Source organism: Danio rerio, chromosome 3 (genome assembly GCF_049306965.1).
Source record: "Danio rerio strain Tuebingen ecotype United States chromosome 3, GRCz12tu, whole genome shotgun sequence".
Classification (NCBI taxonomy): Eukaryota; Metazoa; Chordata; class Actinopteri; order Cypriniformes; family Danionidae; genus Danio; species Danio rerio.
The window spans coordinates 29,846,673-29,867,616 of record NC_133178.1 but is presented as its reverse complement, the minus strand read 5'-3'; the positions used below and the strand labels follow the sequence as shown (position 1 = coordinate 29,867,616).

Sequence of the window (20,944 nt, the reverse complement as noted above, 5' to 3'; positions counted from 1 at the left end):
AAAGAGTTCACGCTGCTCGCGCAAAGACATCTGGGATCGTGGAGGACTGGATCGAGCGCTTTGATTTCCGCAGTGCAGCGTGGGATAGTGGAAGAAGTCAGCGAAACAGACGTAGAGAAATGGTGAGTGAGGAAGCTAACGTAACCAAGATCAAACATATTTCGTCGTTTTGGAGTTTAAAAATGTAGTTGTGAAGGATTGTAAACAAACTAGATGCAGATTGAAGTGGCTACCGTGTGTAAGCGCAGCCTTTATTCAGAGCTCTTTGTTTCGCAATATTTTTAGCAACCCGGCTAACATTCCCAAGCTAAATCCGCCCAATTTACTAGGTTACTAATTAGATTGTCAGCGAAAGGCGCCCGACGGCCTGTCTAGTTAGAGAATGTTAAGAATCGATGGACAATCGGGTTTGTTTTGTTTGTGTGTTTATGGGCTGCACGACGCTGTGGCCGAAACAGGGCTGTTAATCGCGGTGTTGATTTCATGACAGCTCCATAATGTAGGAACGGGCTGGTCCTGTCATTGATCATTCTGAGCTCTGCCTTTCTAGTTTCCACATAGTCATTTAATCTACGTTATAAACGAGTATGAACAGTAATATTTAATAGCTTATCGAGCGCTGGTCGATATGTTTGTAGCCTGCCGTCGTCACTAGCGTCAGTTTTCGCGTCCATTTTTGAAAAGATAACGTAACTTGCGATAACCCGACGTCGATAATACTTGGTTTATCCTCCTTTGCAGTGAGTTTAACAGAAAAATGTAGCCCTTCGTAATGCAGCTTATTTATCTGTCAGTAAACAAACCGCACAGCAACGCGCCGCATTTCCTAGGTGTTGCCAATTACTAACGATAAAGTAAACAACAACTTCAAACAATTGCAGCTGTCGGCGTTTCATTTGCAATTGTTTAGCTTAGTTGGCTCGTTGCAGCTGTTCGCCATCTGCTTTTCTTTTCATTCTTTTATTGGAGAAAACAGCGGTGGTTTTACTTGTAAATTTCGAAAACAACGTTTTTTTTACTATTTATTCTCAATTGTAAGCCATTTTGAATAAAAGCATCAGCTTAACTCACGTAAAATACTACAGTAATTTATAGAAATACTATAGTGTTTTTGAACCATGCTGTAGTAAAGTGTAGTACAAGTTGGCAACGTTTAACTATTAATCGTGACAAACTGCGTACAAAATAAATTTGTATTTTTTATTTCAATATTACAAATGCGAGTGTATATTATGTAAATGTTAAAGCACACATACAATACATATATGTACATTAAATATAAAAAATGTTGCTAAATAAATACTTTATATAAATTAACATGTTTATACATGTCTAGGTACATTGCTTAGCATGTAAGAGTACACCCCTCACAAATATTTTCTATAGTATGCTTTACAATGTTCTATTTGTGCATATACATTAGATTAGTCAGTATTGAAGCCAAATCTGGAGTTTATCTAACAAAACTTAGAATAATGGTTCAAAACTTAGTAGGCCAAATTTCTATGTTAGAGAAAAATATTGAATACAATTTTTAAATATAGCAACAAAAAAAAAGCTTATTTTGCATGAATTTAATTGTATTATCTTTCCATTTCTAAAAATGTTCTGTGACTAAAATGTTATTTTAATTAATATATCTGTTTAATAAATCTGTTTTGTTAAAATGCACCAATATATTATCCATATATTATCCATATTCACTGAGAAATTGATAAAAACGTTTATTTTCAAAATGGGCTGTAGTCATTTATGCTGAGCACTGTATATATGCATAATAAATATACACAGTACACACTAGGCATGGAATGATAATCGTTTTCAAGGAATGTTTTAAAACTGCCTCTTTTTTGGATTTTTACCTACAAATTTAAAAAGAATATATTTTAGAGCAGTGATCACAATACTATCAAATTGTGATATTTTTATCATAATGTCAGAATCTTATACTGGTCCATGCCTAGTACACACACACACACACACACACACACACATCAATAAAATGCAATATAATTTTTTTTTAATTAAAGTAAATGCAAACTTCTTTTGTATGCTATCAATTGTGACTAATCTTGTAACAGTACTAATGAATTATGATACTGCAAATATTTCTCTATTTGCATCACTTTAATGCTACATCATACTGTAGTATTAACGCTAGTTAACTGATTAAATGTTATAAAATATGAGTTTTATATGTTTTTTTTATAACTACAGTAAGCTGATGGATTGTTGATGAAAACTTAGTACAGTATTGGGTAATTTGTTTATATTTTATACCACAGTAGATTAATTCATTTGCAGTTGGAGTCACAGTTATTAGCCCTTCTGTTAAATTATTTTCTATTTTTTCCTAATTTTTGTTTAACAGAATTTTTTTAACACATTTATAAACATAACATTTTTAATAACTCATTTCTAATAACTGATTTATTTTATCTTTGCTATGTTTACAGTAAATATTATTTTACTTGATATTTTTAACATACTAGTATTTAGCTTAAAGTGCGTTTTAAAGGGTTAATTAGGTTAACTAGGTAAGTTGGGTAATTAGGAAAGTCAGTCTACAGAACAAACCACTGTTATACAATTGACAAAAAATTTTTAAGGTGGGTAATAATATCGACCTTAAATGTTTTTTTTTTAAATTAAAAACCGCTTTTATTCTAGCCAAGATAGAACAAATAATACTTTCTCCAGAAGAAAAAAATATTATCAGACATACTGTGAAAGTTCCCTTACTCTGCTAAACATAATTTTGGGAATCTTTGAAAACTGTACATGTGGAAATTAATAATTATCGATTTTATTTTATTTTAATAGTCACATTGCTGTCTAAAAGATATATTATAAACTTAAAATGAGACACTTTTTATATTTGGAGCATTGAACATGTAAATCTCAAAGATGAGTTTATAATGAGATTGAAATAAAAGTTGAGTAACTAGCTTGTTTTTTTTCTCTCTCCAGGATGTCTTTTTGATGATCAGACGTCACAAGACAACCATCTTTACAGATGCTAAGGAGTCTACCACAGTCTATGAGCTGAAGCGGATTGTGGAGGGCATTCTGAAGCGAGCACCGGAAGATCAGAGGCTCTATAAGGTTAGCGAAGTAAATTATTAGTATAACTTATTTATGTTTGTAATAAATGCTACAACTCTTAATACAACCTTCCAACATTCCATTTTATTTCTTTTTTTAGAAATTCTGTTATTGTAATTCAATTAATCTTTTCAGTAAATCACATCAAACAATGTAAAGGACTTAGATGCAGATTATTGACTATATAATGAGTTTGCGCCATCTCACAGTGTCACCACAGTTGGGTGTTTAGTGGCTTTTAAATCCAACATCTTTTAAACTTATTCTTTAAAAATGACTGTGGTTGTCAGGTAAACACCAAATAAAGTTTTTATTAATGCCTTTTCAACACATCACTATCTGTTATGTTTGTGTGGAGGGTCTGCTTCAATCTCATCTTGGCCAGAGAGAGCAGATGGTGTAACAAAGGCATCGCAATCGCTGTCATTTCGATGTATTGTGTGCTAATTAATGAAACAAACCTAAATGCATTAAAGTCTCCCTATTGTTATTATTATTATTATTATTATTATTATTAACGCTTCATAATTTAATTTGTTGGACTCCTACAATACGTTTACATCTCTCGAAGATCAAAAACGTGTTGTATTTTTTTCAAAATAAACATTTCACATTATCTCATCTCTCAAAGCTTCCTAAATGGTGCATTTGAAGATGTGTTCTAAACCCATTCTTTTATGGAGTGTTTAAAAGTTTGAATGAATGTTCTAAAACTGTAAGACGAATCAGAAAAGACTTGGCCATCTGGTCAATTACAGCAGAGTAGACTCACAGAGTCTACTTCTACTTTGATCAGTCAGGTGGCACAGTTTGTTGTGATTGGTCTACTACTTGCATATCAGATAAAAAATGCCCAATACAATACCTGAAATCCCGCTTCAGAGGCTGCAATATGTACAGTACCTATGAAATTACCCTATAGAATTGAGTCAGATGATAAAATGTTGGCAAAATCAGTTGACTAGTTTATCAAATTGAACTGCCATCACAAGTTAAGCAGAATATTTCTCAGTGGGTAGTTAAAAAAATAACCACTCACACATATTTTTGATGAGCTTATGAACAAGTAGCAAATCAGATGCCTTTGGAAATGTGCATGCCTTTTCCTACAGTAATAGTATGTGTTTAACAAAGTATTTTTGCACAGTTGTAAGTCATTACACTTGTAGGCCATCTTTGGGAAGTCTCTTGGCCATGCTAGCGCAGCTCCCATCTCTTTCAAAAATGTCAAAGTTTAACTAACTCGTAAATTGTCTTTCTAAACATTCAAATCAAACAAAAATACAATTTTCCTCAGATTACCCAAGCTAATCCGCATGCATACCCGAAGGAAACAAGATCTTGACACAAACCTTATTGATGGCCCTTTCTGAAGGACGCAATCAGATCTCATCCTGTCAGTCAAACTATGTAATGCCTTGCCTGATTTTGCTGGACTTATTCCTGATGGCTAATGACCTCTACAATTTACATTAGCCTACTTGATTACAAGTTTGTGGGCATTCAATTAGTTGCTGTCATGTGATTTGCTTTTTTACAGCAGAGATAAGAGTTCATGAGGTCAAACAGGACAGCCTATATCCTCACGTTCTTTTTTATACAGCTTACAAAACCAAAAAGCATCTGTTTTCAAGTGAAGTCAGTTCATTAGAAGTAGAATTATCAAGCTTTACATAGATGTATTTCTCATGGTTGTGAGTCAAGTATTCACTGAAATCCCAACACATATGCTGACCCCAGAGGGTTCATAATAATGAAGCTGCAAAAACTGTCATAACACACGTCTGGGCCAAGCCCCTCCCCTGAGCATTGTAAGGCTATAGCAATTGATTACTAGAAGGCTTCTTTTTCTAGAGCAGGGATGCCTGGACATGGTCTTGGAGAGTCATGCAAGGTTTAGTCACACCTGGGCTAGCTAATCAAGCTCTTACTAATGGCCTGTTTCCACTCAGTGGTACAGTACGGTACGGGTCACCTTTTACAGGCTTGCGTTTCCACTGCTTAAAAAGGTACCAAGGGTACTCTATTGGTGAACGTGGTGTACGGCAATGTTTCAGTCGACGTCAGTCTCACTGGAGGAAATGTCTACAGTAAAGCTGTACGGGTCGCTCGCATATCATATGAGAAGCAATTCTAACAATACAGAGACTTTATACACATAAATACTTGTGTATAAATGTTCATCACTAACCTTTTTTTACGAACAACATTTGATTATAACAGCAGAACAATAATGCGAAATGACCTGCTGTAACGTCTGCTATTACATAAAATAAATAAATGCAACATATTTGAACACACACAGCCCCTTACAGTAGTCTCCGATATCTTACCAATTACAGTAAAACTACACACAGCATAGATTTATTCCTTATTTGGGTTAAAAAAACAACACGAAATATTCTTCACCAGGACATGTAACCCCTGTTAAAAAGTAATTCTGTCATTCTAAGTAGAGGTCTGCATTCCTGCGGCTGTCCTGATAAATTCCTGTATAAATCGCGGGAGCGGTCGGTAAGGGGTTTAATTTGGGACGTGAGCGGGCTGTCTAGCAATATCGCGGATATTGCTGTGCGAATGAGAGAGAGAAAGCTTTGCCTGTGTGTGTGCTTGGTGCTTGTGTGTGTGTGTGTATATGTTATGCCGAGTTCAGACTGCATGATTTTCAAACTAGTCGTGTCACAGATGTTTTCACACTGCATGACTATCTGGGCTAGCGTTTCGTCGCTGCTTTGTTTACACTGCAAGATGGTTCGGCGACATGGACATTCACATTGCATGACTTTACTATAGGGAGAATCGCCGACAACTTCGTCCAAACTACGTCTCACAGCCAAAAACATGTAGTATATCTTTTGTTATTAACTACATAATGAGAAAGAAGCCTTTAATGGGGTAGAACATGTACATGTTTGCTCACCTGGGTTTAAAGGGAATTAGCCATTTCTCCTCAACGTTGATAATAAACTAATTTCTTTCTGTATGAAACGTCAAACAGACACGGATGCTCCGGAGTCCTGTCAAACCTCCTCCAGTTTTTCCTCCATTTCGTGGGTCCAAATAAACCGAAAAAGAGCGCTTTTAACTTCTCCCCCAGCCTCCCGCTGACCTGCAGCAGTTATACACACACGCACACACAAGTGAAAGCTGCTCTCTCATTGGCTGTAGGCGATGGCTGATGTTATTTTCAGTCAAAACTCAATTCATACGGTATGATTTGAATCGCCGACAGCTCCAGATATTTAGCATGCCAAATATCTCGCAGGCATCGGCGACTCATCGGCGATTCTCTCAGATCGCGTCTTTGATCGTTCATACTGTGTGATTGTCACTCACGTGCACGAGCAGCGATTTGCCTGTGATTTCAGGCATTTGTCGGCGATTTCTCAAAACCTGTCGGCAAGCCAAAATCAGGGTTAAAATCACGCAGTCTGAACTAGGCATTAGTGCGCGCGCGAGAGAGCTTTCCCAGATAGCAAAAAACACTCGGGCCAGTTCCGGCTAGATTCTCGAATCTATGGGGCCAGATGCGGCGGCCGTAAGCGAGCCGACGCTGCCGCATCCGCGCCTGAATCGGCCCGAGAGTAATGTGCGCTGCGGCCCGGAGCTGGTGCAACTCAGTATTTATATACCTTTATATAAAACCTTTTGGTATTACATTGGTACTTGATACATGGTATTACAAGCCTTTGAGTTGATATATCAGCAAACGCCTGTGTGTCTGCTTGGTGCTTGTGTGTGTGTTAGTGCGCGCGCGCTCGTATGAGAGAGAGAGAGAGAGAGCTTTGTCTGTGTTTGTGCTTGGTGCTGTGTGTGTGTTTATACAGACAGCTTGGCTATCTGGACTGTATAGCTGGGTGATTTTCGGTTTTGCTCTCCCCCGCTCTTTAGCGGAATCGGGCGAGGCGGGCAGAAAACGGGGCGGGTCGGGCAGCGGGACAACAAATTCCTAATATAAGCGGGAGCGGTCGGGTTCGGGCTAAAACCTGGCCAGTTCATAATAGTTCAAAAGGGGATGATAATAATTGAAATAGGCAATTTGTTCATGTTTTAGATTGCTGAAAGTATCATTTGCTCCTTCGTTTTTTCCATCTTCTTTTTTGTTTTTTTTCGCACATCAGTCTCACGTTTGTTAGTTTCTGACAGAATCGGATGTCAGAAGTGCTTCAATTATTACACGCACGTTATTATCATCAGCTCAAAAAGTTTGTTATTTCAAATATAAACGCTGACACTAGCGCAAGCCAGAAATTGAAACCGCTCACGCCTTAGACGATCTTGTAAAAAAACTACGGGGCTGATTTCTGGTTCTGCTTTTTTATGGCTTTGTGGCTGTTCATCGAGACGATGACAAGGTTTGTTTGAGCTCGGGTCAACTATGGCTCGTTATTATTTATTTATATACACACACACACACACACACACACACATCTATATATATATATATATATATATATATATATATATATATATATATATGTATATATATATATATATATATATGTATATATATATATATATATATATATATATATATATGTATGTGTATAACATCTCGGCTGTGTATTTAAAACAGGGCGATTCCTTTGTTTTTATTCTGGCTTGTACATGAGCGAGTGACTTATCTCTGTAAACCAATAGCGTTCAGTTGTGCGTCTAGCTCCGCCCTTTGGGCACCCAAAAAGTGGTATGGTTCGCTTTAAGGTACCTTTTGACAATGGAAATGGTACCATACCACACCACTTAGTGGAAACGGGCCATTAGCTTTCTATCTGTGCAGGTGTGTTGAGGCAAGTTGGAGCTAATATCTGCTAGAGTGACCAGTGACATGTCTTTAATGCGATCACCCATCGATTTACACAAAACAATTATTTGTCACCGCACTGGTGTCGTTCTTAAAGACTCTCATTGAAAACAACTTAAAATAAATACTTCCCTCTCAGTGACCAAATTCTTTGATGGACACGCGCCCTGGTACATTATTTATAGACCTGTGTAGATCAGTTATGGAAGTGAAACTGCTTTTGATGGTGACTCATTTCAGCAGTATGATAATAGATTATAGTCTTCTGAGAGACAATGACTTTATTTGTCTTGTACTTTGATAGTTTGCAGACCTTTTAAATTCACAGACAGCTATATGTTGGACAAAGCAAAATTGGTGGGAAGGTGAACTGTATAACAGGAATCTGCAGTTGATGCACGAACTTAAGAATCAGTTAAAGTGGTTCATAATATATAATTCGGCTTATTAAATGATCTCTTCGTGTTCCCCAGGATGACATGCTGTTAGAAGATAGTAAGACTCTTGGAGACTGTGGATTCACAAACCAGACAGCCAGACCTCAGGCTCCAGCCACAGTAGGACTGGCTTTTCGCATCAGCGGTAAGAGTTTCTCGTTTGAGTTAATCTTCTGTGCAATATTTGGTGGTCCACATTTGCTCACAGTGTGTTTTTTTTTGTTGTTCCTCCCAGATGATGCTTTTGAGCCTCTAAGAATAGAGGCCTTCTCCAGCCCTCCTGAGCTTCCTGATGTTATGAAGCCTCAAGACTCGGGCAGCACCGCCAACGAACAAGCCGTGCAGTGAAGGACGAACCAACGATAAAGGGTTGGGGGGGAGGGAGGGTGGGGGATGGACAGCAGGGGTAAAGAGTGTCCAAAACAATGTGCGTGTTTTAAGATGGCGGTGTGTATCGAGTTACAGCAAGAGGGGGGAATAAGCATGAGTGAGAGTGGTCTCGTGTGATATTGAAACTTTGCTGAGAATTTGAATCGCTCTCCCTGTTACTCCTCATGTCCCATCAAGCACTAGCAGCTTAACTCTCACCGTATTGTCGCAAAACCCTTCCTATATTTAGTGTCTGCTCATCTACAGGTTCATACACCAATCACAACGCCCTCTCCCCTTCACGCGCAGGCACATTTTGATTTCTGGTAACATTTCCCCTCATTTCTGGATGAATTTTTGCTCATTTGTCAGACCCAAGTATTTAAACCTGTGCTTCTTATTTAATTCACGCAAATGTTATGTTTGGAGAGTTCGACCTTTTGTGCTTTTTGTGTGTTTCGATCTGTTAGGGGCTGGGGTGGGTTTGTGTTAGTGGCTGTAAGGTTTTACAAAGGCCCACTTTACTGATCGCATTTACAGTACGCTGTTGTGTGTAATGAGTATTGATATTATAATTATTCTTATTTAGATCCTTCATAATTTTATTGGGGTGCAAAAAGGCCGTAGGCTGAATCGTTTTATGTTACCGACTTACTCTATAGTGTAAATGCACATGGAACTGACTGAACTTCAGAATGGGCATGGATGCCATCAGGTTATACCTGCAAATTATAATACACAGCACATGGTTATGGTGAATTCTGACATACAGTGGTTTCATTGTAAATACATTTTTCCACATGCATTGTCGCTTCTTGGAGTGTGTGTTGCATTTCTTTATCATTTTGTGTTGGAGTTAGTGTCTTGTTTTTGAATCTTTAGTTTGGAGGCTCAAGTATTCACATTCAGTTCTCTGGTTTTATGTTTCAATCAAAGAAGAGTGTAAATGCTTTTGTCTTTTTTTTTTTTCTTTGTGTGCGTGTGTGTGGCATTTTAAAATGGTGGAAAGAATCATGTATAAAATATTAAGATCAATAAGAATGAAGCCTTTGGGCACAGTTGCTTAAAAAAGTGAATGTTTAACACAAAAGCTGACATTGTGTTCATCCCAAGGGAAAAAAAAAAGAAACAAACTCCTAATGTTTTTGCAAACTCACTCTTGTCCTTCTCGGTGATGGCAGTGTTCCTTCACAGTGCTCTTACAAAAATAACAAACAGAAAGTTACAAACTGAAAATAAAACCATTCTGCAGTATCTGTAACTGCATTTAAATAAATTAAAATCAGCCCTTTTCCACTCCCTTGTTTAATGTTCAGTGTCTGTTTATTAATGATGTTGCCACCTTTAAAATTTTTATTATTTATTTTTATTTTTTTTTATTTTTTGCTATTGTGTAGACATTATTACAGTATATCTGATAGAATAACAACCAGTACTGGAACAAAATTTGTGGGAAATTTTAGAAAATAATAACTAATGGGAAAATTACAGGAGGTTTCAACTTGCTATTTGAAAATTAAATGCTTTAAAATTTTATTTATTAGCATTTCGACATGCAGACTTAAACCATGTAGCAGAATATTATATATTTTCTATATTTAGAGATATTAATATTTCTCAAATAAAGATTTGATATTCTGGGTCTTTTAAGTTAACCTAATGAAAACCTAAATGACTGATATCGGAGGGAGAAAGGAGGGAGTTATTTCATAGTGTTTTATTAATATGTGCGTAATCTTTCTGACGTGCTTTGGAAGTATTGCTATGTGATATAAAATGCTGCACATAAGTGTTTTTTATTAGTAGCTTAACAAAATTAAATAAAATCAAAATAGTGCAATCAATATTACATTGTTATACCAAGGACTTATTTTTCATATTTTCTGTTATGATTATGACAAGATGGAAAGCAAATTAAAATGAATTTATAATAAGTACACACAAATACCTGTAAAAATAACCTACTTAAAACTTTCCTGAAAAAGGTATCCGAACGTACCTTTCTTAAAAAAAAAAAAAAAAAAAAAAAGGTCAGTGGACTAGTGTAGCTGTTTGTGAGTTTGTGACATGCAGATGTATTGATGTCATGAAGCACCAATCATCGATGTGTGAACGCGCATGCGCATGAGGACCACCATTTGTGGTAGCAACAGAAGCTAATGGAAAGACGCTCGTCAGTTGTAAAGGTCTGTCATCTCCAATATCTAATGTTTGTTTTGAATTCAGGTTATTAATGCATTTGTACCAGTTAGTGATTTAAGTTACGCTTCATGCATTAACTGTTTACTGAGTTACAGGTTAAGCTAACCATATTGGTCCATTGATTCTGCACGTTGCAAGTTACAGCAATAGTGTTTACTAACTTTACCCTCATCATTGCTTTAGCCATTTATAAGGATATTTATTAGTTATTTCTTTGAATGTATCGTTACAATACCCTTAGCAGTGTTTAATATATGTTTTTAAAGATACTTGTGTTTACCTAGTCTTGAAAGAAAAACTCATGACAGACTAGAAAAAGCATTTTGTTCACACACGTCAAATTAGATATTTTGTTTGTCTTTCAAGTTTGTTTTTTCGGTTTAATGTAAACCCCCTCATTAACTCAGTAAAAGCCCTTGATAGTCTCTATTTATGTTATGTGTTGTTCATATTTTGTAGTACATATATGTAAATAATTGGCCTTTTTGCACATTTAAACATGTTAGATTGTGTGTAATACAAAATAAAAAAAAACTTTTGCAATTGTTTTTGTATCAGACAACATAGTATGGAGCCAGATCAGTCTCAAAAATAATACATTTACAAAAACAAATTCATACACGCACAGCACAATTCACTTTTACAAAATTCAATTTGTTAATTTTAAAACACTATTCATAAATACAACACACAATTCGTGAATTCACAAGTAAAAATATTTTCACCAAATGAATTGGATTTGTGTATTTATGAATCGTGTTTTGAAGTTAAGAATTGGATTTGTGTATTTATGAATCGTGTTTTGAAGTTAAGAATTGGATTTGTGTATTTATGAATCGTGTTTTGAAGTTAAGAATTGGATTTGTGTATTTGTGAATCGTGTTTTGAAGTTAAGAATTGGATTTGTGTATTTATGAATCGTGTTTTGAAGCTAAGAATTGGATTTGTGTATTTATGAATCGTGTTGGGAAGTTAAGAATTGGATTTGTGTATTTATGAATCGTGTTGGGAAGTTAAGAATTGGATTTGTGTATTTATTAATCTTGTTTTGAAGTTAAGAATTGGATTTGTGTATTTATGAATCGTGTTTTGAAGCTAAGAATTGGATTTGTGTATTTATGAATCGTGTTTTGAAGTTAAGAATTGGATTTGTGTATTTATGATCCGTGTTTAAAGTTACAAATTTGATTTGTGTATTTATAAATCATGTTTTGTAGTTATGAGTTGGATTTGCATATTTATGAATCTTGTTTTGTGTATTTATGAATTATCTTGTAAATGTATGAATTTTATTTTGTAAATATATTATCTTTAAGACTGATCTGGCTCGATACTTGGAAAGTATGGTGACGAATACTACTTTTTGTTTTATTCACCACACTGTTTTACCTGCAGTGTTTTGCTTTAATTAAAAAAAAGGAAAGAAAAAAAAAGCCACCCAGATGGAGCTTCTTCAGCAGAATGTGGCAGCTGCAGGACGGGTGATCATGGACGCGATCCAGGCTGAATGGGAGCCGCTGTCTAACTGGGAGCTGGACCAGCGGCTGGACCGTGCTGTGGAGGAGATGATAGAGGCTGACCTAGTGGCGCAGGTACAGGAGCAGATAAACTCAGCTCAACAGAAGGACTCAGCAGATCAGACACAGACTCCAAAGCAGTCAGAGCCCAAGCAGCCCGTTCAAGAGTCTGCCTTACAGCGTTCACATGCTACTGAAGTCATGGAGGCAAATCCCACCGTTCAGGTCAGTCATAATCTAGATGCCAACGTTTTGACAGTTTAATATAAAGCGAATTCTGTTGCAATGTCATTTTTTAAACAAAAGTAAGCAATTTCACTCATTCATTTCTCATTTTACTGGTTGTCTGAGGGATGTTTTTCAAATTAATTCATATTTTTATATTGTCAGATATTAAAAAAACTTTTTTTTTAAATGTTTTCATAATGATGTGAGTTGATTGTTAGTTGTTGTTTTATAATTACTGCTGTATGTTATTACTTTTTTTCTTTTTAAAATACCTAGTATACTAGTATGGCAGTAGATATAAAAGAAAAACTATGGCTTAACAAAATTATTTTCTTGTTTTTTTCTTGCAGTATGTTACCAATTTTTTGCAGAGCTCCAACATGGGCTACAGCAAAAACCGCATGTCTGGAAGAGCTCGGCTGTCCATGTCTCACACTGTCCTGCTGTCCCTCACCCTCCTGTCCAAACGTGTCAGCTATCGGAGCGTGTCCTCCAGTTTCCATCTGGAGAAGGGAAATATTCACAGGATCTTCTTTTCTTTCTGTGATCAAGTGATCGCACAGCAGAATCGCATCATTCAGTGGCCTACAGGTATGAGTTAATACGAGATGATACATTAACACAAGTCAAAATCTAAGGCTATTTAATTGTAAAGACCAGGGTAAAAGCAGTTTGATAAAGAGATCATGTATTTTTAGAACTTATTTCATTTTAGATTAGTTCTCTCAGTGACATTTTCCTTACATATTTTTGATATAAAAACATGAACAGTCTCAACATTCTGCTTTGATTTCTATAATTATCATGCTATAAATACAAAGTTAAAGCTATTTGTGTTTAGTTTTTATTATACCACTATTATTAATGCTAAAAACAAATAAAATACATAAGAGGATTTTTTACTAGTTGTCAAGACTAGTAATGTTTCATAAAAAATGAACGAAGCTGACAAAATTTAAAAAATTAAATCACAATCAAAAAATACCAAAAACTATTATATTTGTGAATGTATTAAAGAGCCCTTATTATGCATTAAAAACGTCACATTTTGGTTTTGGGGGTCTCCAATAACAGTCTGATATGCATGCAAGATCAAAAAAAAACTTTTATTGTCTTATAATATACATTTATTTTTAACGCAGATTGGTCTGATGACCCAGTCTGATGCGATTGGTCGACTGCGTTCAACGTGAGACCGAGAGAAATGCCCACCACGGCTTATAAACATTGTTGATTTTAAGTGCAGTGTATGTGTGAGCCCAATGCAGGAGTGCATTAAAGCAATGCAGTTTAACATCAGTATATGACTCTATTCTTAACCAGAAGTAAAAACAGTGGCACGCATTCAGTAATAATCCACACATTGGCAAAAGCTGACCTATTTTGAAACCTGACCGCCACGCGTGTTTAGGAACAACTGATGGTGGCCACAGCACTGACAAACAGCAGTGGAATGTATTTAGATCTGTAAATAAAATGGCATGCTTCATGTTTTCAGCATGGATTTAGGCACAATATGAAAATATAAAGAGTTAACCAGATACAGTACAAGCGGTTACAAGTAAGAAGACACATTTAATTACATAAGTTGCAAGTGAGAGAAAACAAGGAGGCAGCCATTTTATTCACACTTACTTACACTTGTGAAACGGAGGAAGAAACTGGTCCATGAACTGTGTACTGTAAAGTTATTGTTGAGCTCAGACAAAGTCCCATACATCAATAGTCTTTTCTGACCCTTTTTAGCCAACGGCCAATAAATCCCCTGTAAGCTTGTTAATTGCTGAAGGCCTCATCAGAAAAATTACGGGAACACAGCAACAAAGCTGGGGCTATAATTCTGAGGTCCCATTGGTTAATCCGGCCCTCGGTGGGGTTCTACTAAAATATGAATGCACAACATGACATTCCCGAGACATCTATATGTAGAAAATAAGACATGTCACAGGACTTGTTTTTTTTTTTTTTTTTTTTTTTTTTTTTTTTTTTTTTTTTTTTGCAATGTTTCTCAATAGAGGGGTTAAAAATCTCTTGCCGCAGATATTTATGTGTGCAATAGCAAAATCCCTTTCTTCTTTAGTTCAGACCAAATCAACCAAAAGAAGCATACTGCAAGTGTGAATAGACCCTTTTAAAGTACACATGAAACCAAAACTAACTATATTTGTTTCGTTAGCTCACATTGTTTGGTTTGTAGTGGACAATTTATCTGTGAATGTCATTAAGAAACCACAAATTGACTGCCATTCTGATCTTTAATTGAAATCTGAAAATGCACTTCCTGTTTGTTTTCAGTTAGATTGTCAGATTATCTGAGGTATTGGGTGGGGCTAACATACTTAACCACACCCCTCCAACTGTCAGTTTTGACAACAAACAGAAATGGCGAGCAGGAGGAGTCTGTTGTAATACCTCTCCCCAAACCTTTTTCCCAATCTCTCTGAAATGATAGCCCAATTTACTACATCCAATCAGCTAACAGTTGAAAAACAAATAACGCCCCCTTTTTGTCTCATTTAATGTTCAATTTCTCTAGGAACTGTGTCTTAATTCGAAAAAAGATGGTCGTAGCTTCCGGTTCATGCTGACTTTAATCATTTAACTTTGCCATCCTCCTTTCCCGATGCAGGACAGGAGGCAATACAAAATCTGCTCCCTTTCTCCAGCTGGCACAGTCGCAGTGAGGGTCTGGAAGAAAGAGGTCTTCCTAGAGTACTCGGGGTGCTGGGCGACACACGCATTCCTATACGCCTTCCCTCGGGAAAACCAGACAGTGAAACGGACGCTCCGGATGCCAAAAAACTCAAGAGTGAAGTGCATCCTGATTCATGGCTGAACTTGGAGCTGGTGTGCAACGGTGACGGACGGTTCATTTACTGCCATATCAGCAAAGGCTCAGAAAGTGACAGAGGAAAAGCATTGACTGAAAGGCTTCAGAAACACCCTGAGATGCTTCCTCCAGGAGCCTGTCTGATAGCCGGAGTTGGACATCCACTTACTGAACAAATACTTACTCCATTTTCAACTGGCCGAAGTCCACAGGAAAACCTCTACAACAGAGCGCTGGGGAACCATTTGGGCCGATTCAACCAGGCAGTGGCAGACCTGAAAGAGCGATTCCAGAAGCTGAGGTATTTGGATATGGGGAACTTTGAGAGGGCAAAGACTGTGGTTCTGACAGCTTGTGTTTTGCACAATGTTTTCCTGGACATGGGGGACGTGACGAAGGGACTGATAGAGAAAAGCGCAGTGAAAGATGTGGAGGAGCTCAACCAAGATGCTGCTGGGGTGAAAATGAGGGAGACTGTGGCCAATCTTCTTTATAGCTCACTAGAAGAAGGGACACTATAAGATTTTGACACTAATTTGCATATTTAAAGGAATAATTGACCCAAATTAAATTTGTTGTCATTTGATCACTTTCTGACTTTCATCTTCTTAAACTATTTTTATTTTGTTCATTCATTAAAAGTTCTTGCAACCAAAACCTTCACAAATTTAAGAAACAAACAAAAAAAAAAGTCACTGCAAACGTTATAAATATGAATTGAAGTGTTTAATGCATGTTTCCTAAAAAGGAGGGATGGCTGACGTGGATCTGACACTGTCAGTGTCGAGATCAGGAATTGCTAATGTTTGGAAACACTGCACCGAAGCATGATCCGAAAGACCAGGGGCCTCATGTACTAAGACTTGCGTGGAAATCATACTAAAACATTGCACACAAGCTGTAAATGTGCGTACGCAGAAAAAAATTCAGATGTATGAAACACTGCGTACGCCGAATCTCACGCATATTCTTTTGTACATCTGAATGAACGTGAAACTGAGCGCAACATGCACGAGCACAAAACCCCTCCCTGCCTCCTCCCCCGTATGAATATGCTAATGACTATGCTAATGGCAAAACCCAACGAAAAAGCAAAGGCAAAAGCAAGCAAGAAGAGAAACTTTCAACAGAATGTGAATTGGAGGTGCTGCTTTCGGAGGTAGACCGGAGAAAAGCGGTGTTATTTGCAAGTTTGTCCTCCGGAATTAACAACAAAAGAAAAAAATAGAGTGGGAGAGTTTAGCTGATGCGGTTAACATAGTTGGGTCTGAACATCGCACTGTGGAGTTAAAAGAGAAATAGTGTGATTTATAGGTGTAAAATGTTGCATTACCCTTAACAGTCTCAGTGGCGTTGCTCGTAAAACGCATGTCAACATGTTTTGACACGTTCCAGCATGAACTCGGTTCGAATCCAGCGTCTGATGAACTCTTTCTTCTTTTTTCCCCTGCTACATATCAGATTTTGCCAACTATTTATCACGAGAAAGACAAGTAGGAACCATTAATAAGTTTGTGCATCATATTTTATTTGCACATTTATTGAATGGAAATGTTTCTGATTCACGCATGCAAATTCATCTTCAGATAGTGTCTTTATAGCAATGTGCGTGCAGTAGATCGCTCAGATTACATTGGGAAAACAGGCGACTGCTGCAAATTGTGCTTTAATGTTTGGCTGGTCAAATGTATGGTATGGAAACCTTATATACCTGCTGAACCCGTCTCATACAGCTGCCATTGCAAGGCTCAGACACTTTGTAGAGAGGAATTTAACACAACTGCCTCTAGGAGTTGCCAATGGAAATAAAACAGACACGCACAAAAAATGTGCGTACGCCTGCCAGAAAGCTGCCGTGAAGCTGCGCACATTCCCACGTTCAGTTCATTGTTAGTAAATCCAAACGTGAGCGATTCTGAGCGTGAAACCTGGCGTACGCAAAGTTTTTGTGCGTACGCAGTGTTGATACATGAGGCCCCAGGTCATGTGACTAAAGTAATTTGAAACACCCAGGTCACATGACTAAAATGATTCAAAGCACCCAGGTCACGTGACAAAAGCGTTTCAAAGCATCAGACATTTAAGTAGCATTTCGAGACCTGGCAAATCTGCGTTTGATTGACAGGGTAGGGAAAACTCTATTTCATGTAACCTAGTGGACCGTGCGTTTGCATAAAATAAGTGTGCTGCAAATATCTTGAGTTCGAATCCTAAATTGCACAAATGCTCAGAAATTGTCACTTGATGTATTTTAATCATTTTAATTTTCATGACCAAAGTTTAAAAACACATAAACTTGTGAAATCTGCACAATAACAATTTAAAGACTGTCACAGGGCGGTTCTTCTTAAGGGGTTCAAAGAGAACATTTATTAATATGGACTTTTTAGACACAAACACATAGACTACTATTTTAAGGTTCCAGCTTTACTCTATCTGATAATAGACGTGCACAATATTGGACTGTTTTGTTTAAGGAATAATAAATAATGCAGTCATGCACATGTTTTGACAGCAATTATGACAGTGACTTGATGCTTTGCAAAAGTTGCACTTTTTTAAAAATGATTATCAAAATGAATTTAAACAGCCAGTTATTCCTTACGCTGATCAAGAAACTTGTAGGCCCAGGCTACTATAATAAATAAAGTCCAATCTTAATGTAAAACTAAATAAATTGCTAAATACTCTTGACACAGGAGAGTGTTAAGCCTTCAACCCACAACAAAGGTGGAAAGTTATTGCGTATCATATTTAACAAACCGTTTACTACAAATGTAATTTATTTACTATAATTTTGCTCACATGGATAATTGAATATTAATCGGATGATGTAATTGTGCTGCTGTGTCGTCAGCGAATCGTTGCATTGCTGATCATGATTTTGAGGATTGATAGATCTGTCCTTCACAACACAGACAGCGATCTCAAATCAGTTCATCCAGACATTTTAATCTGAATCACAAACTTGTTTAAAGAACCAAATTAGCCAGAGATCAGTTATCAAGATTAACAGATCCAGGAGCCGCCAAATCAAATCTTTTTCCAAAGAAAAAGTGGAGTGTTTCCTTTAAAGTCTTGCACTGTGAGTTCTTAACAGAAGTAGTATTATGTGGTAAAATTGTAGAAATTCTGTGTAATTTTGTGATTTTTGATAACATTGAAACATTGACAGAGACACTTTGTATAGTTTTTAATTTTATTAAAAAACAAAAATACGGGATTCGACTTGTCCTTTACGCACTTTACATAAATGCAACAGTTTAAACTACACAGCAATTTTTGCAAGCGAATAATAAAGGAAACAATTTATTCAGTTCTCTAAATATAAAGATCCGTTTCATTTTTCTAATGTGAAGAGATGGTGGCAGGTATTATTATTGGGAAGCTTCCGACTCAAACTTTTGCAAGGTATTGTTCTGGGAAAGGCAAGTAATGGCGCGCGCCAGATTATTAATGGCTTCGATCTTCCTCTCTTCCAGAGCTTTCTGCTGTGCCCACATGTTCAGTTTGCGCTCTTGCAGCTCCAGGTAAAGCTGAAGCAGATCCTGAGGAGGCCTGGCGTTGGGCAACTGTGGAGCTGAGGTTGTAGGTGTGGGCAGTATTGGGGTAAATCGTTTACTGGCTATTGCTTTTCCCAGTTTGGAGGCACTGATTTTTGCTTTGCGCTGAGCCTCAACCTCCTCGTAGCTCCTTCCCAGAACTTCATGCATCTCCTTGAAGAACTCCCAGTGAACGCTGTTGGTTCCCAGTCTTTTGGCTCGCTCTGCATTCTTGCGGTACGTCGCTAGCATGTTTCTCCACTTCAGGTCGCATTCAAAGGCTTTGACTGAAACATCAGTGCCTTCGTCGGCTCTTAGTTTGGCCGTCACCCTCTCCGCCACAGTCTCCCACAGCTTCTTCTTTTTGCACACGGGCTGGTCAAACTCAGTGTCCATATCCAAACGAACGTGGACGAGGTGCCATGTGGCTTGGAGAGTCCAGACAAACTCTAAATAAATTATTAATAAAGAGAAGAAGAAAATCAAATATTTAGGTCTGAGAGAGAAAAAAAGGTCTGAGAGAAAATAACTGTGATCAAAGACTGAACCATTTTCAAGTGAGGCCATGATGGCACATTGAATGTTGTACAGCCCTACTTTATGTTATGTAGTGTATTTTTAAGTCATCATTTTATATCATTTTAATGTTAACGTTTTGGTAATTGTCTTTTATAAAAATTGTTTTAAATTGCTTTTAACTGTAATAACCCAATAAGCAAGAAGTTTAATTCTTTAGTAGAATTGATTTTTATAATGAACTGATTAATTACCAAATGTGCCTAAGCATTCGGTTAGGCCGTAACAAAGCCCATACTGGAACTAATCTAGTAAGGAAAAACTCAAGATAACAGTCCAAAAATTTTTACGCACAAATCAATATGTTGGAGGAAAATGTAAAATTGTTAATATTAAAAATGTAAATAATATTACTTATCAGGAAAAAAAACTGAAAAATATAAACAAAAATAAAATTTAGTTGAAAATTTGTAGTTTGTAATTGTTTTTGTGCAAAAACATTTTTATTATAATTGTATTATCTTTCAATTCCTTACGTTATGTTTAAATGCACCAGAAATTATTGCCTTTATTCACTGACAATGTATAAAAATGTAGATTTTTCAAAAGGATGTACTCGTTTTTGCAGACATATTTTTTAGGTCTCCTTGCAGATAATTTTGGCTTAGTTTTACATTGGTTTAGAATCTAGTTTTTAAAAACATCTATCATATTTGCACTGTAATTATTTAAAGTTAACTTTTTAAGTTATTCAAATTCATCAAAATGATCAATTAAAAACAATTAGATAAACATGCAAAATTGTAAACGCATTTATTTTATTTTACACATTTGAAATACTGATGATAGAATTTTATAATAAGTTATATATTTATCAAAATAAATTTATTGTTTTGGAGGTCCAGCAGCTGCCTTAAGTAACTTGAGTAAACTGGTGGGAAGGCCAATCTCATCCATCATCATCATCATCATCATAGGGCTCATCGTGTCCTCCTCGCTGGAGATGGCCAGTTCACGAGCTGCAGCTGCACATCTCACCTGCTTTTGACTTTTCCGTCTCCAAAGTCGTAACCGTAGTAGTTGAGTCCTCCACCTCAATGGCTTCTGTAACAATTGACTCAATGACCTCCATGTTACTTTTATTTTCTATGTATCTGGCCAAGTCTTATTGCGACTAATCGTGGATTTTAACAACACCAGCGATGAGTTCTTTTCGAGCGTCGACGACAGCGATGATAATAACAACGACCTCGTCTGCACCAGGCAGCGCTGTGCAGGGTGTTGGGTTGTTGTGTGTGTTCCGGAAATTAACATGGCGTGTGAGGGAGGATTGTGGGAAATGTAGGTCATCATTTTTACAAGCGTTTCACGCGCAAGGCAGAAAGACAAAACGA

General features: G+C 36.8%; 3 protein-coding genes across 3 annotated transcripts; 2 read left to right on the top strand and 1 right to left on the bottom strand.

Moving 5' to 3' along the window:
• The first annotated feature begins 41 nt into the window (after nucleotides 1–41).
• Nucleotides 42–10,019, top strand: elob (elongin B). The gene is made up of 4 exons (NM_001142954.1): nucleotides 42–122; nucleotides 2,971–3,105; nucleotides 8,383–8,491; nucleotides 8,582–10,019. The coding sequence occupies exons 1-4, from the start codon at nucleotides 120–122 to the stop codon at nucleotides 8,692–8,694; spliced, it is 360 nt and encodes a 119-aa protein (NP_001136426.1). The 5' UTR covers nucleotides 42–119; the 3' UTR covers nucleotides 8,695–10,019.
• Nucleotides 10,020–10,848: 829 nt separating this feature from the next.
• LOC569097 (uncharacterized) lies at nucleotides 10,849–18,713 on the top strand. Its single transcript, XM_009299505.4, has 4 exons — nucleotides 10,849–10,901; nucleotides 12,337–12,659; nucleotides 13,013–13,253; nucleotides 15,292–18,713. The coding sequence occupies exons 2-4, from the start codon at nucleotides 12,360–12,362 to the stop codon at nucleotides 16,011–16,013; spliced, it is 1,263 nt and encodes a 420-aa protein (XP_009297780.1). The 5' UTR covers nucleotides 10,849–10,901; nucleotides 12,337–12,359; the 3' UTR covers nucleotides 16,014–18,713.
• Nucleotides 18,674–20,830, bottom strand: si:dkey-66i24.7. Its single transcript, XM_693350.11, has 2 exons — nucleotides 20,589–20,830; nucleotides 18,674–19,483 (listed from the first exon to the last, which is right to left on the bottom strand). The coding sequence occupies exons 1-2, from the start codon at nucleotides 20,680–20,682 to the stop codon at nucleotides 18,870–18,872; spliced, it is 708 nt and encodes a 235-aa protein (XP_698442.1). The 5' UTR covers nucleotides 20,683–20,830; the 3' UTR covers nucleotides 18,674–18,869.
• Nucleotides 20,831–20,944: the final 114 nt, after the last annotated feature.